Source organism: Centruroides sculpturatus, unplaced genomic scaffold, assembly GCF_000671375.1.
Source record: "Centruroides sculpturatus isolate CEXI.00-Female unplaced genomic scaffold, Cexi_2.0 scaffold615, whole genome shotgun sequence".
Classification (NCBI taxonomy): domain Eukaryota; kingdom Metazoa; phylum Arthropoda; class Arachnida; order Scorpiones; family Buthidae; genus Centruroides; species Centruroides sculpturatus.
Genome location: NW_019384748.1, coordinates 90,639 through 108,433, shown reverse-complemented (window position 1 = coordinate 108,433; position 17,795 = coordinate 90,639). Strand labels below are relative to the sequence as shown.

The 17,795-nt window shown below is 33.3% G+C and overlaps 1 protein-coding gene across 1 annotated transcript in view; it reads left to right on the top strand.

Annotated features, from left to right (window-relative positions):
- Window positions 1–12,994, top strand: part of LOC111628504 (cholecystokinin receptor-like) — a 70,467-nt gene extending 57,473 nt beyond the window's left edge. The window contains exons 3-4 of the mRNA XM_023372305.1: window positions 12,193–12,354; window positions 12,429–12,994. Coding sequence (XP_023228073.1) covers window positions 12,193–12,354; window positions 12,429–12,955 — 689 coding nt within the window. The 3' untranslated portion in view covers window positions 12,956–12,994. The remainder of the gene's footprint in view (window positions 1–12,192; window positions 12,355–12,428) is intronic.
- The last annotated feature ends 4,801 nt before the right edge of the window (window positions 12,995–17,795 follow it).

Genomic DNA, 17,795 nt, shown 5'->3' with positions numbered 1-17,795 from the left:
AGACTACGAGGCTCTATGCTTGGAGCTTCGTGTTTAATATATAAGCTCGAGACTCTATGTTAGAGTCTTGTGTTTAGTGTAGAAGCTCGAGACTCTATGTTAGAGTCTTGTGTTTAGTGTAGAAGCTTGAGGCTTTTAGAGTCTTGTGTTTAGTGTAGAAGCTCGAGGCTCTTAGAATCTCGTGTTTAGTGTAGAGGCTCGAGGCTCTTAGAATCTTGTGTTTAGTGTAGAGGCTCGAGGCTCTATGCTAGAGTGTCGTATTTTATGTAGAAGCGCGAGGCCCCATGGTTATATTAAATTTATTACTGCTTAGTAAGGGCCTCTAATATGTTACAGATTAAGCCTCAATAAATGTAACTCTCGGTTAATAGTTTTTAATATTTTGCCAAAAATAAAACTTTTTCAACTCAATTTGTGGGTAATCGGTCCCTTTTTACTTTCCTGGATGTTATGTAACTTATATAACACGAGAAAGAATTGGAATAATGTCAGAATTTTTTACAAAATCTCCTGAATCTCCTGAACCAAATAAGTTAAAAAAAAACACGGAAAAATTCCGTGTGTGTTGGTAAGACCCACTGAAAGGATCGATGGTTGAATAAACGCCTTTTAAGTGAGGATCGGTTGTTGGTCCCCACTTTTTATATAAAAAATGACATCTACAACGTTAGAAACGTATTCTGTATTAGCAAAAGGCGGGTATCTGTCATTGTAATCAGAGTTGAGTTACACACGTGTGTAAATTTGCATATCTCGATTGTACCCCTTAACTGTACTTGTGCTATTTGTTTCTCGAATATCACGTAATCCTCTATTAAAAAAACACATTTTGGAACGAATACGGGTTTAACAGCTCGGACAGATAGTCAATAAAAGTAAATGATAATGCTACTAATGACTATACTATGATAATGTCTTAATTGTTGTACACGAAGGATCTAAATTTAATAAATACATTTAAATTAAATTATAAAAAGATTGAAATGAAACAAGTAAACAATCGAAAAAATTGCGTTATAAAATAATCGTACTCGATTAATTGTTTGAGATGAAAATCAAAGAATGACCATCGAAAAACTGACATTTTTCGTGTCAAATGTCCCATTATGTGTGGATATTTACATCGAAGTTTCCTTAGCATGCGACTAAATGTACTGCAAGACCTGTACTGAGAATTTCACGGAGTCACGAATCATCTCTGTCCAACATGCCTATCTTCAATACCCCGAATCTCCACGTTTTGAATCTTCCTAAACCCAAAAATTCAATCATAGAGTTGCACAACTTTCCAGATTGTTATACGATTTTATTTAAAAATAACTTTGAACAACTGTAGTGAGGATCCAAAATGTTCGAGCTAGCTGGGTGAGCGATCCTGTAGATAAGTATGCAACTACTATACTGTATTTACTACACCTCTATAATAAAAAATAGCATCAGTTTTTAATGTTATCACAATATTTAATGTCCGAAATGCGTGTTAATATAATACTGTACACCTTACATAGTTCAATAAAATGTCAATAAATCAGCTTATAAGATATGAGTTGTAAGAGTTGTAATATCTTGTCCAAACATACATATCATTCATTACTAGAAATTCCCCCGCCAAGCATGACGGGGGAATTTCTATGAGAAATCGATAAAAGGTTTATTCTATAGCTAATATTTCCACAAAAAAGTAACCTATACTTTCCGTCAGAATATAGCCAAAATTTCGTCTGAATTGGACAAAAATTGCAGGAGTTATAAGGAATTCACACACACACAGACGACGGCTTTTATATTATTAATACCAGTATGACTTTCGAAACATGCTTTTATAATGAAATTGAGTACATTATTTAAGACCGAATTATCATCTGGAAAAGCAATCTTCTTTGATTCTGTAATCAATGGAGAGATATTTAAAGATATTCATCTGTACAGTAAACACTTTCTTCACATCAGGATGACAATGTGCATGCATAAAATAACGTTCAACTGTAATATGTACGAGAAAGCACCAAACTAATGGTTTGATGCTTTCTGTTCCACTAATCCTTCTGTTTCATCTGTACAGTAGAGGATGTTTCATCAAGCGATGCATAAGATTATGCATCGCTTGATGAAACATCCTCATTTCCATGTGTTTCTGCATCATCACTGGAACATTCGCGAACTTCAAATACATCATCGATAGATCAGATTTCCGAATTTTAAAGGTTAATGATGAAGAAACGAAATTTTGCAGGATAACTTGTGTGCAAGAAGCATCGATGCTATTAAATTTTGGTGGTTAAAGTTAAAGGAATTGAAGAGATAGAGATGGGCACGTATAGTGTCTCGAGAGAGTCAGACTTAATGAAGATATTACTCGTTATTAGCATTTACAATTGTTTATAAAACTCATCACTACCCTCAAAATTAAGCATTTTGCCATTTTATAATAATTAATAATATAAAAGTTATTTTTAAACAAAATCTCGTAGCAGATGGAAGCACAGACAATTTTAATTTTAATTATGTGCTAATGTATGTTAGTGTTTTTTCCGGAAAAGTTACGCAACTCTTTGCTGAAATATTTTTTAACTTAATTACGAAGATTTAATTAATAATAAATTTTATTTTCTCTTGAAAATTATTTTAGAGTCATATTTATTGCACGAATAATTAAAATTTCATAGATTAAATGGAACAAGACTGTTGATAGAAGCGATTGCTACGTGTTTACCCCATCAGAAAAAAGGAACTAATCTGTTTCTGGAAAACGTTAATAATGTTAAAATAAATCTTAAGTTAATCTAAGAGATTAAATCCTTAATCGAATGTCTCAGATTACTTTCGGGTGTATTTTAACCCCCATTAACTTTGGGGAAAGCAGAAAAGTTCTATCTAAAGTAAAGATAAAACTATACACAACACACGTGCGGTTCTCTTGTTTTATTTAATCTGTGTTAAATATTAATTTTCTTTCTTGTTTGATATCGTCACAACTAGGAAATTTTTTATTTATTTTCCCATCTGTTATAACACTAGAAAGTATTGTAATCGTGTTCAATTTGATCATTTAATAGCTCTTATATTATTAATTAATTATTATAAATGGGCATAAAGCATAACTTTGAGAATAGAGGTAAATTTTTAATACATTATAAATCCTAATAACGAGTAAAATCTTGAAAGTCCGACATCCTTTGAGATATGACAGGTATGTACCCCCTCTATCTCCTCATCCTCTCGAGGTTTACTCAACAAAATTTAATAGCATTAAAACACCCCTAATACACAGACCTCCCTGCAAAATTTCAGAAATTTGCGACAAAAGGCAGGGGAATTATTAAGCTTTAAAGTGGGTGAACAAAATCGTGCCCCCCAAATACACACGCACACTAACATATATATATATATACAACACCCAACTTTTTTCATTCCTTGGTGTTTCGAGGTCCCGAATCCGAATTTTATTTTTTTATTTTTAATCATTTCTCATGTTATACGAAGGTTCTACCTCATTTGTTATAGTGAAAAAGTACCTTAACTAGGGATGGCGTCCGTTTAATATCGTTAATTCCACGGATTAGGTGTTGTCGTTGATACTGATTGAGATTGTTGATTAATATTGTCAGACTTTCGCTATATCGAAGCATTTATTTCTTTGTTTTATCTGTCAGAATTCTATTAATGTGAAAGAGCATTACTTATATCGATTGGATTAGTTTCTACTTACGACGTTTTCTATTCAAAATATAATTAAAGTAATCGAAAAAAACGAGTTGCTTAACTTTTCCGGCAACATTTAATACTTCGCCATCTGTTAGGATATTTTATTATTAAAAACTTTTTATCTCCCCACACTCCCTCGACCTTTAACTACCAAAATTTAATAGCATCAATCCCCTAATGCACAAACCTTCCTGAAAAATTTCAGGAAAATTCAACAAAAAGAACGGGAGTTATTAAGCCTCAAACAGGGTAAATAAAATCGTGCCCCCCCCATACACACTGATATCCATACATAAAGAATATAAGATCATGCCTCCCCCGAATTTTTTTGCATTTCTCGACGTTTCAAGGTGTCTCGAGTTCAAAAATGTAAAAATCTGGGGAGTCGTTTTTTGCCGGATCGCCATACTTTCTTTCTGTTATATATAGAAATTATTAGATACGTGACGTTTTTGTTGCGCGAATTCCATTAAAAGTCTATATTGATATGAAACGGACGGATGTACAGACGGACGAACGAAGCGAGAGGCGTTTAAAAACAAAAAATTTCCGTCTACGAAAATTGAGAAGACACATTTTATAGACAGAAAAAGAAAAGCAATAGAGTTTCTCCTGTCCGTAAGATATATTTTATATTGTTTGGGAGATTTCGAAATTCTTCTGACAAACAAGAGAAATTTTGACGTAATAAGAAGATATACGCGCCAGATTGTTTCTTCTCTGCCGATTTATTTCTCTTCTCTCTCCTCTACACATAAAGTGATACTTTTTTTTGTTAAATGTACAGTACAGTATATATGAAACATTGATGTTGCTGAGAAGCTGATTCAATCCGGCTAAAAATCATAGAAAATCTTGCGTTTTCTGCCTCGTAACACTGCAAGCTCTCTATATATAGTATATATATATAGGGTAGAGAGAGTAAAGATTGAGAGCATATAAAATATATATTACATTATTTATTATATATATATATGTTTGTATGTGTGTGTATGTGTGTTGTGTGTGTATGTGTTTGTATGTGTGTGTACTCTCTCCCTCTCTACAGTTTATGTAGAGAGAGCAGCACATTCGATACGTTTGTCTGTTCGTAAGATTTATAGGAAATCTATGGTAATATCTAGTTTTTACAATTGCGGATTAATTACCAGGAAAGATAATGCTTAATGTTTAAATCCCCTTTTATTACAGTATTTATTTTATGCATTTTCGACCGTCTGATGTCTGTCTGTTGAAAAATCTGAAAAAAATATATATCAAAGCATTTATTTTGCAAGATAAATTTAATGAATAATGAATAATAATGTCAACCGAGAATCAAGAATTGGGGTTAGAAGTTAACCAATTGCCATTGCGAGCGCTTATTGGTTAAGTTCTAACTCTAATTCTTGATCCTTACTCGTGGATACGGACTTAAGAGTTGTAAAACAATAAAGAAGAACGTAAGATAAACGTGGGATCACCCCAAAAAAGCAATCAACGTTAGAGAATTCTCGCTTTAGTAAGAATTCCGTAACCTTACCTGGTGCTAAAGAAGGAATTGTCAGACCTTAGTTGCACCTTTCTCTGTTGCTAACCTTCGAATAACTTAAGAGATAAAAATAATTTTCATAGAATATTGTTTCTTTGATAAATTTTACAATAAAATCTGGAAACTTTCGCTAAATGATCCCTTAATTTCACTAATTCGGCAAAAGTTTCAAGCATTTTCATAGCGGTTTAAAAATAACAAATAAAATACAAATGTAAAATAATAGAATGGTAAATTTCCGTAATATTTTATTTTCTTAATCGATATATGATGCGGAATAAGAGTCTAATTCCCCGGCCTTGTGTGGGAGGTCCGTGCTGCAAACGATACAGTAAATCTGTTTTTTTTTCTTTATTTATTTCTTTATTTATTTCTATACTTAAATGGATTGAAAATCTCTGTCTAGACGTTTTAACTGAAAATTTTCTCTTTAATTTTCTTTTTATCTAACAAAAATATTTTTTCTTTAATAGTATAGCCTATATATTCTAATGTTTATGTATACAGAGAAGGGGAGAGAGAAACCGAGAGCGAGAGAGAGAAGAAAGGAGGGAGGAGGAAAAGAGGGTAATAGAGAGAGAGAGAGAGAAAAGAACAGGGAGACAGGAGGATGAACGAAGAGAGGGGAAAAATAGGGGATAGAGTAAGGAGAAAAGGGGAAGCGAGAGAGAGAAAAGAGAAGGGATAGAGAGGGAAAAAGGAGAAAGGTGAGAAAGAGGAGAAGTAGAAGAAGGGGGGAGGGAAAAGGGGAGAGACAGAGACCCGAAGTTTCCATCTGTTCGACCTGTTTATCGGGTTAAAAATATTTTTTTAATTAAATTTTTTACAAAATTTTGCAAACAAAATTAATTAATTGATTAATTTTAATGATTCTTTATGGACATTTTACTGTATTTAGCTAATTAGAAGACTTTTTAGATCTAAAAGATATTTCTGCTCCGAAAGGCAATTAGTTTGAAAAACATTTAGATTTATTTAGATTTTTTCTTATTTAGATTATTATGATTTAGATTATTTGATAATTTTATTAAATAATTGTAAAAAATATTTAAAATCTAAAATAACGAATTTTATTTTATTTTTTTAAATAATTAAATGATAAATCTTTAATAATAATAAGTAAAATTGGAGGAAATAAAACGCAGTTTATCATTATTTACTGCTCGAATTTTGAATTTTCAGTTTAAGATGCGAAAATGTATGGAACCATCAAACGATGATTAAATTTTGTGAAGAATTCTGACGAATTTCAGTCGAGTTAATCCTATTTTATTTATTCGTATAATTTAACTTTTTGGTGAATAAATAATATATGAGATAAATCTTCTTTACAAAAATACTTTTATCTTAAAATTGTTTACGCAATTTGATTGCTAGCAAATCTCGGATTGTTTTGATTTTTCTGCCAAATTTAATTTAACTTTTCAATATAAAAGTAACAGACGAATATGCGTAAGTACACACTCACGTAAATACGTGAACTTACGAAAACATAAGCATTAAATGCGGGCATACCTCGATGCGCTAGTTATATGTGTTTTAATGTATATAAATGTTTGCAAACGTACATAAAAAAAAACACGTAGCCTATACACAACAACATATGAACACGTGAGAAAACATAAACGTGATTATGTTTAAATACATACGCAAATACACAAACGTGAGTTGCAGAAATTTACATCGATACACAACATGAGCTTGTATTAACACACACACAAACGTAAGAACGTATAGGGCCTACATAAAAATATGGTATATGTAAATATACGAGAACGTATCTGTACACATAAACACATTGGTGCCAACATATATACAGTATTTTACACGCGTATAATGCATGTAAAACACAAACAAACACGCATAAACGTACGGGAATACACGAAATCATATACGTAGGGATATCTTAAAGCACGTGTTTCGATCGAAGTTTGACATCGATTTTTCGCGACGATAATAATTTTCTTATAAGTCTGAGAAAAACAACCCCCAAATAAATACTATGTAAGTAATAATAATTAATTTAATTACAAATCGTTTTTCCGGGTAGCCTATTAACCACGGAAATGTTAGTAACTATTCCTGTCATTCAATCCAGATCGATGTTAGCAATTACAGCACCTCAGTTGTCACTAACGTCAATAAATACCTTATAAACGGAATGAAATATTCAATACGTCTTTATGTCTCTACGTTGCTTGTAACGTATGCTATTTGACACGAAATTCCACACTGTGAGGTTTTGTCGTAACAAATTTGCCGTTATGCAAATTTCAAGGTACATTTGGTGAGTTACGCGAATTATTTCGATTTCAAATCCATCACTTCTTAAGAGGATGAACTTATTATAAGAATAAACTGTTTTCAGATACTATTGAGAATCCTTTAATCAAACAGGTGTGTTCGCCAGAGGTTTTATTATAGGTCTACGTAGTATTGTGGGAGAAAATGCAACCCGCAGTATAAACCACAACCCAAATTCCACCCACAGTTCAAGACCTATTTGGAAACAGTAGTTAGAAGAAGGAAATGTGAATTGTCTTGGAGAGATTATAGATAATCCATCGATCCGACATCACATAGTATCGAGCTCACTACCCTACGACTGCCGACAATCAGAAGTCTACGGGGAGATTTGGAGGTTCCAATATAAGCACGGGCTGTTATTAGTAGATTGATTGAGGTGGATTTGCAGACCCGTCTTCCTTCGCGAAGACTATCCATCCCCCCGGCCCAAGTCCATTGTGGTAAGAAAATGCAGTGATGTCGTGTCAAAACTACTTAGCGTGGAACTGTCTTATTCGATGACGAGTTTCGCTTCTGCCTGATTTTTACAGGGTCGATCGTGCTGCCTTTTATGACATTCCAATCACGGTTTAGAATGTCATCGACATCGAGCGATCACTTCAAATATACAAAGGTACAATGTCGGCATCATTATAGGTTGATGAAGTGCAACAGCTCATGTTGTTGCGTATCTTCAGGATGTACCAAATGCCATTTTTCGGCACCACAACACTAGTAGACAGTACCTACAAGATATCTGGGTGCTTCCTTGGCAAGCGCGATTTCCAATTCTCTCTCACAGACTAATTGTCTTTGCTAAGAATTTGTTTCGTCTCAGTATGGGCATTCTCTGTCAAGTATTGTTAAATTAATGAATGTAATGATTTGAACATATAATAGATTTATATACAAATTATAAGTGTGTTTATAAATTTTTCATAGTTAAAAATATCTTATATAAAGATAAAACTTTTATATTTCTTTCCTTTTATTTCATTATTCATATCGAGGATCCGATAACTTAACGAACGTTAAAAAACGTCATGTGATCGTTCTACCAATCAGATTCGAATATAAATCGATTGTTGCGCAATACCTAACGCGACTTGTTCATTGGTTAACAACTCACGTTCGTTATAAATCATGTGTTTAGTTCGAATTTCAAATTTTAAATCATTTATTAAGGAGTGAGAGGTTAAGAATAAGTTGAAAAATAACATGACATCGTTTTTTTATTGATTTCCTTTACAAATTTTTAAATATTTTTTATACAAAATTAGCGGAAACGTAAATAAAAAGCTGTATTAATGAGTTATTAATGGGATATTTATGGTAACACCTTTAAATTCGTTTGATAAACGTCTTTCTTAAAATTTTTTAAAGAAAAAACAAATAGATATTTGAATTTTTAGATTTTCTTTAAAAATATATTTGAAAATGTAAAAAAATATAGGTTCGTTTGTTACGAAACGGAACGTATTTACATGGCATGAGATATTCTTATATCAAATGTACATAAAAACGCAATTTATTTTAAGATTTCAAACTTCTTTTAAAATATAAACGTGAATTTATTTAAAAGTTTTAGAGATTTTATTATATAAATGGATAAAAGAAGCGCACAGCACCTCGATCTTAAAAAAAAGCTTTGTTTATACTTTTAGAAATGAGAAACACTTCACTTTAACGACACCTTTACTGAAAATTCCAAAATCTCTCTCGTTGGTATCCAGCTTAAGCATTCAAAATTTACAATTGCTAATTTCCAACTGCTTTATTGCTGTAATTCCCTACTGCTATAAGTACTTACGTCGAGTTTCTATTTCACAGTACTTATCATTGTGACGTATTGCGATTTCTCAAATCGTAATAGCGACCCCTAAATATTATTCAAAACTAACAGAATTTGTTCAAAAATTATTATTTTTTTCATAATGGAACAGACTAAAAACGTATTAGGATCACCCTAATAAACGTAAATACAAGAATATAAACATGAAATTAAATACAATGATACTCGAAAGTTCCAGAGGTCGAACAACTTTGAATCCGAACACTTTTTTCGTGGAAGTTTTGCTCCAGAAAGGGAACTTTTCTTGGAACTCGAACACAAAGACGTAAGGCACTGTAAGGCAGTGGCGGCCTTAGGGGGTGGCGAGCAGGGCAATCGCCCGGGGCCTCGCTCTTGGGTGGGCCTCGCGCAACAACCAAGTAGAAAAAAGTTGATATTTAAAACTTTTTATTTTATCCTTGGCTATTAGTTATAACAATAAAATAAATTTAATTTATAGTACAGTATATATTAATATTAATAAGTGCCTACTATTTCAATTCACATACTTTGCACAAAGGACAAGGGCCTCGCAAAGATCTGCTGCCCAGAGCCTCGCAATGGATAAGGCCGCCGCTGCTGTAAGGTTATGAGCCAGATCGGATTAATTTTTATTCTAAGCTACAAACAATGAAAATCTATTGCTTTTCTAAACTAGATTGGAACATGTATTGAACGAGTTCAACCATGCTCAGCCTACCGCTCTGGGGACGGGGTCGAATCCAAACGGGTCGAAAAATCGCCAGGAATTTTCGGGAACCCGTACCTCACCACCCGGCCGCTCCATTGTGGATCCGGTCGAACCCATAATGGGCTTGCTAATGGAGACTTTCTTAGTGTCCACGGGGCGAGACTGGAAAAAAGCCATGCTCAATTCATCTCCTGCATTTTATTGCTTATTTACTAAGTACTTTAAGGTGTTATTGTTATCATTGTTTTATGCAATAATTAGAACATTTACCTGTGTTCATTTAGTGTAAATTGCGATTCTCTACAATTAAAACTCTAGAACGAATTAGAGTACCGAGGTACCATTGTACATAATAAAACGAAGGAATAGATAACACGCCATATCGGAAAGTAATCAACGTGCAGACACACGCATTTTAGAAGATTTTTAAAATGTTTACAAACAAAACTAGATTGGTGACATTTATTAATTAAAAAAACGTTTAACTTTTGACGTATTGAACGTATTGAGTTGAACATCTTAACCATGTTTTTAATTACATTAACGTTTCTTACTTGATATATCGAGTTTTATAGATTTTTTTGTCGGTTCATTATTTACTAAATGGGATTTAAAGTTGTAAGTCCAACTTGTGTCTAAAGGTCTTGGCTGTTTACAGCTTCCACGCTCTTCCTATCAGAAATCGTACAAACCGAGAATTCTTATCTCAAGTACTTTTAGCCATTTAGAAAAATACTTCAAGATGGCTTATAATGTCCAAAAATCATTTTATTATTATTATTATATAGACAATATCATCAATTGTAAAAGGCTCTGTATGTCCTGCAGCTAATTCTTTTCTAAAGAGTGGAAGAGTTTTATCATTTTTTTTTATTTTATTAATACAATAGCCCAATAATTCTTCCTGAAAAATTGATTTTTATCTTCTAGAAAACGATTGAAGTTTTCTAAGATAAAAAGTTAGAATACAAAAACAAAAAAAAGTAGTGTCTATAATAAGGGATCAATTTTCAGTATATTTATCAATAAATACTTGAAGTATTTTTATAAATTTTCCGGTTATTTCGACTTCGTAATGATTTGTATGGTGAGAAATGTCGTTAAATTATTATAAAACACGCGATTTAAATACAGGGTGTCCTAAAATTCGATTAACCGTTGTAAAGTAAACTTGCGTTATTGCTGCAAAATTTGAAAAAATTATCCAATCGTTCTCGTTCAGTACACAAATTACAGCGATTTGGCACACTTTTCTATCGTTACTTTTAGGTTAACCGATTATCGGACCACCCTCTAATTTGGCTAAGTATCGTCGAATTTAATATATTATAGTGTATGGCATCAAATCATATAACTGTACAGTACATAGAACAAATACAAGTAACCTAAAAATAAATTTTAAATCCGCCAAAACTTCGACTTACACTTAAAAATAAAATAGATTTTTGAATTATTTAAATAAAAAAAGTTAAAATAATAATACGCTAAATAAAAAAAATAAAGCTAATAAAGTTGTTGAAGTAGTTAAGTTGATCAGAAACCCGAGATAAAATGGAAAGGGTTTCCATTGTTGCAATCAATGGAAAGAAGTGTTCTTTGATCAATTGATTCTCTTAGTATTGGAATAAAAGTATAAGGTGACTCGTGATGGATTTCCGCAGCAGACATAATGGAAAGGATAATTTAATATCGAGAACAATAATTTGTTGTTTAGGTAATTTGTCTGGCTGTCTGGAAGTACGAGAAAACTGCAGAAGTCTTATTATTCAATCATGTCAGACTGCAATTTTTTTAATTTAAAAAATATATGCTCTCCACCTCAAATTAGTACTGTAGTGTCTTGCCCCTATACATCACACTTTTCCTGACAACAATAGAGTGCAAAAGCCATCTATCTAACTCCATTTTGGATAAAATTTTTGATTGAAATAAATATACTTTATATTCCTACATAATTAATTGAGGCCTCTTGCCGCTAAGCTTTCCATATTTAATCTTGAATGTTATTTATCTAATACTATTCTCGAGATTAAGGAAAAACAGACAGATGAACGACAGAGGGAATTTATAGGTCTACAGTTTTTCAAATTGCAGCCCAACAGCATCTTCAGCACTTCATGAATAATGTACCTTTTTTTTTCTTTGTAGGTAAACATAAATGTCGTGAAGTTTGGCCCACAGATATTTCAGAACGAATATTTAACATCTATCTAGATGCGGCTCTAATGGCAGTTCCATTGATAATAATGGTGCTAATGTATTCTTTAATAACGCGCACTCTGTGTTCGGGTGTACAGATGGAAAACCATGGTAAGTCTATTGACGAATTACGTGTTAATAAATAATTTAAATAAATAAAATAAACAATTATAAAATATTTTTAGACTTTCCCCTTCGTTTGATACGCAAGCATCACTCGAACGATTTCGCTTCGTCTTGTAGCAATAAGAAGAATCTATTGGTAACAAAATCGCACGTTAGTTACCAAACATTCGCTGTAGCCAGGTCGAAAACACCACGACACCTCATTATAAGGGGCAATCTAGAAAAAAGCCAAGCTTCGAAGAAACGTATCGTTCGTATGTTGTTTGTCGTCGTGGTAGAGTTCTTCGTCTGTTGGAGTCCCCTTTACATCGTCAACACCTGGTCGTTGTTCGATCAGGAAGCGGTTTATTCCACAATTGGATATTCGGGTGTATCCATTATACAATTGTTGGCTTATATATCTTCGTGTTGTAATCCCATAACGTACTGTTTTATGCATAAAAAATTCAGAAAATCGTTCGTGTCCACTTGTTCTTGTAGAAGAAAAACTCGAAGATCGTCCACCAGGTGGAGTGACAAGTCGGCTACCATGAATAGCATCTGTAGTATTCGTGGCGGTTCTGTAAGAGTTAGCGCTGTCCTCTGAACGTTTCGTCAACTTTAAAAAGGTGCAAATAAAATACGATTTTCTATAAAAAAAAATATCTGTTTTATTCCATGTGAGTCACTTATAAATAGTTTCTTCTTCAATATCGATTAATCATTTTCATTAAATTGACTTGGATATCGTGATTTCTGGTGTTCTTTTCTTGCTGTTTTGACTAGTGAATAATTACCGAAAATTTGAATTTTTCGGTAATTGTTCGACATAATTAATGTAGGTCTCGTCACTTTATTCAAATTAATAAATTGTTCGAAAGAAATTGAATCATTTACCGTGCTTTCTTGTTAAAGACAATTGTGATTCGATCCTAATGTATTATGATCACTGATGAACCATTGACATTATATGAAATTCGAGGACGACGAATGGCCGAGGAGGTTAAAGACCTCAGCTTATCGCTCTGGAGGATCCAGAATCGAGTTTAGGTGAGCAGTTTCCGAGAAATTTTCGTGGACGGTCTGTTTCGGAAATCTCAGGTCCTGTTTCTCGTCAAACCCACGGCGGGGCGTTGGGTATGGATAAAAAGTCTTCTAAGTGTCCATAAGGTAAATGAATAGTATTATCAATCAATTTAATCGATTACTATTATATATTGACGCATGGGCGATATGATACAATGGGCTTTATGATCGTGTCCGATTCGCAATAATGTCGACCGTCGTGAATAAAGTCGGGACCCGAACTCGGATTCAGAACGGTTATCCGGTCGATCGGCTGATTGTATAAAAAGATGTTTACTTGTCAATGATGATAATAAATTAATATAATAGGTAACTTAAAAAAATCTAGTTTATCAAAATCAATTCAATTTGATCAATCACCGACATTATCGATCACGCGAGCGTATGTGTTCAATTAACTCAACCACTTGTGGTGTCAAAATTTTGTATTTAACGCATACCGACTTCTGGGTATTCTCAAAAATTTTATTTTGTGCATTTTCTTCATTTGAAAAACTTTGTGAAGTCTGAATTTTGCTAATAAATATGGAAATTGCTCACTACTCGCTCATTTGTCTATCAGTTCATATTACAGTAGAACCTCGATTATCCGGACTAATTGGGGATGAAGGTAGTCCGGATAAGGAAAAATCCGGATAATCGAAACAAATACTTTAATTTGTCTTTTAATGATAATACAACACGTTTTCTTTTCGATGACATATCGGTAATATTAAAAGTAAATACTGTATTTAAATCGTGATCAAATTTTCAAGAAACAAATGTTTGTATTGAATTTGGACTACTACTGACCAGTGCTAACAGACTACCTATTGTTTAAAAGGCCCTCTGGTGGCGCAAGAAGACGGATTTTATAAAATAAAAAGCAGTTGAAACTGCATTTTTATGAATAAAAATTCTACAAACTATTTATCGTTTTATGACGAGTAAAATTTTTTCGTCTCGTTCACGGCTTTTAAGTAATGCATAAACCTTCGAGGCGCGAGGCCCTTCGGACCGCGAGGCATAGGCGGTGGCCCACGTCGTCCATGCCTTACGCCGCCCTTGGTCATAGAAATGATGTAATTTGAATATAAATTATTTATAAATGCGTATGTCAAGTTATATTTTTATTACTACAAATTTTTGTTTATTTTGAACAATCCGGATAATGGAGGTTCTACTGTAATTATATTCTGCACAATGCTGCATTTCGTATTTTTTAAGATTAAAAATTCTTGATATAAAATCGATACACGAAATGACATTTTCGTTTTTACTCTTTCCTCTCCATGGGCACTAAACATTGATAGTTGGTCTTAGGTTCGCGCCTGACCAACAGGATAGCCACGTGGAGTTTTCCAGCTTTTCTTCTTGTATCTAACACCTAAATAAGAATCGGTTTCCTATGAAAAGTCTTCCCAGAAAGCCATTCTTCCTTGGCGGATTGTTCATATGTTGCATTACCTTATCCTATCAAACTCAAATTCCCAGTGCCGTAGGTTGATGTCTCAGCTGTTTCAACCTTCTAATAAATAAATATCACCAATAAACGGTGTCTGTAAATGTTCTTCCCGATTTTGAAAATTTATTACTCAGCGAGTTTGCAAGTTTGCACACGAAACAAACACGAGCTTGCTCGAAAAGTTTATTTACACCCAGAAAGAAATTAGTCGAGTCCTACGTGAGCATCACAAGTAACTCGAATGACATTGTACCAATATTCAGTTTTTCGTCTCACACCACGCAACCTCAATTGCAAGAAGGCATTCAGAACATAGTGTTCCTGCAAGACGGAAATCACTTCACTCCTACAACGACCTTGATCAAAATCCGTTCCAATGTTTTGGTTCGGGCGTGGAGGTCCTTTGCAGAAGCCTTCCAGATCTCCGAAAATGACATTCCTAGATTTTTTTCTATGGGGATTTGTTAAAGACGGTTTCTGTCTCCCCCACGTCGACAACGACTGAAAAGTCGAAATGTTTCCTATGCAAAAGTTGATCTTGACACGCTGTGGAACCCATCAGTAGGCAGTGGATAAAACCACTGAACACTGGTAGTTGGTGGAGGGTTCGGGGTTGGCCACTGGAGTTTTCTTTACGTTAGTAAACATAACTAGGGGCTAGTTTCTTATAAAAGATCCCTCCGGGAGGAATTTTTCCTCGGCAGATCGCCCATGTGTCACGTTGCCATATACGAATAAAATCAAGATAAGTTGTACAATGTCTGGATCAACCCTAAAAGTTAACCAGCCCTTTTAATAGTGATGCGAGGGACATTGATGCGGTACATTCGCGATATCTTTCTGCACCCTCGCGTGTTTTTCTTTCGTGGCAGGGCTGAAAACACCATTTTTCAGCATTTTAGAGTGATTAGCCGCCGCACATAGCTACAATTTCTCAGGAATGTCTTCATCGCGTTGCCATACTTCCTTGAATCATCCGGTCTCCAAATTTGTCACTTATCGAGCATTTGTGGGACTAGATGGGGCTGCAGTTTCGGCCATCTACGAGTTGAGAGATCTGGAGCGGTAGTTAAAACATCTGTCCAGTAGTGCATACGGTGCCTGAATGCCTCCGAGCCCGATCATATTACTGCATATATCCAGATAAAAAGAGATTATACAACGTACTAAGGCTTTTTAAATTGTATAATTGTTTCACAAGAACTTTTCTCTTTGCCATAATATCTGAAATCATTTATTACTATACGTTCAGAGCCACCCAGAAGGTAACAAGGGCCTGGGATAAAATACATAGTGGTGACCTTATGGCAAATCTTATAATTGCTATATTTTGTCGTAAAATAATTTTTTTTAATTTTATAATTTTTTAAAAATAAAATTTAATTTTTTAAAATGTTTTCTTATTTTCTGACCTTTTTATTGTAGAAAATAATGTCACAATTTTTTAAAAAATAATATTCAAAATGGATTTATCGGAATTAGATCGGAAGAGTTTGCATTTTTACGTACCAGATGGCAGTAGCAGATAAGTATATATATTTTTTCATTCTCGTATAATTTAAATATATATAAATAAAATATGTATACTATAATCGAAGATTTTTAATATAGATATAATACAACTAATCCGTCTCCGATTGTAGATTTAATGTAGAAATATGCCATTAAACGTATCGGTTGTGAAATTTCGAATGCTAGAGGGCGTTAGTCCGACAGGCAGGATGAAGTGACGCGACCAACCCGATAACCAATCACAATTAATCAAACGAGGCGCAAACAAGACTTTATTACTTAAAATATTTTTCTTGTTTACGTTGGTGTGTTTATTAAACTTTTGTCTATGTATTTTTTGTTATAGGTTTGTGTATGTATTGTGCTTTTTTTAATGTACTTTTGTTTGTGTTGCGCAGGTTTTGCTTTTATTTGTCTACTTTTGTGTTATATTTGTGTTTTAAGTTGTATTTGTTTACGCGTTAAGTTACGTGCATTACGTGTGTGCATTTGTACTTTATTTGTATCTGTATTTATTCTCGTATTTATGCCGTATTTGTATGTTTACGTTGCACCTATTTTACATTCGTCCGCGTTGTTTTGTATTTTATTTGTATGCATGGCATTTACTTTTTTATATGTATTTGTATATCAGAGGAATAAGACACACGATAAATGAAAACTACAAAACTGCAAAATCACAAATGAAAAATAGCTGGTTTTACGTTACCAAAACAAGTTTCTATGGAAAAGTTATCTCGACATCTTCAATTTGGTTTTAGAATGATTTAAAATTGAAAAGGAGACTTTTTAAATATTTGTGCAGCGATTTATCTATTCCCAACGTTCTATAGCACAATGTAAAAGTAATATCTGTGTTATGTATTAAATGGATTCTTATACGTAAGTTTTCAAATTGGTAACGTCGTCTCGGAAAGCTAGTGGAGAGTCGTATTTATATTTTTAATTAAATGGTAATGAAGAAAAATTAATTCGGTATTAATATACCAGTAATGTTTCTAATATAAATAGAGTTCTATCACGAGGAACCCACCAGTGACAGAGTGAATAACACTACTGAACACTGGTGGAGGGTACGCGCCTCGCTAACGGTCTGGCGCGTTATGACGAAAATGAAAATTTTAATGTTGGAATTATCGGAAAAGCATACGAGTGCAGTAAGATATTGTATGTACAGTACAAGGTATCTACAAATAATTGCAGCGGTTTCAATAAATCTGTACGAGCCTTTTATTCAGCATATTTCCACGAAAATAATTTAACGTGACAGACAAAAAAATTTTTAATACTGATTTATAACAAAAATATTAATAATTTTATATTAAAATACGCGTATAAAAAATTAATTTAAAAATTTTAAGCGGAAAAAAATTACTAAATAGACAATTTTTAATAGCAAACAGTT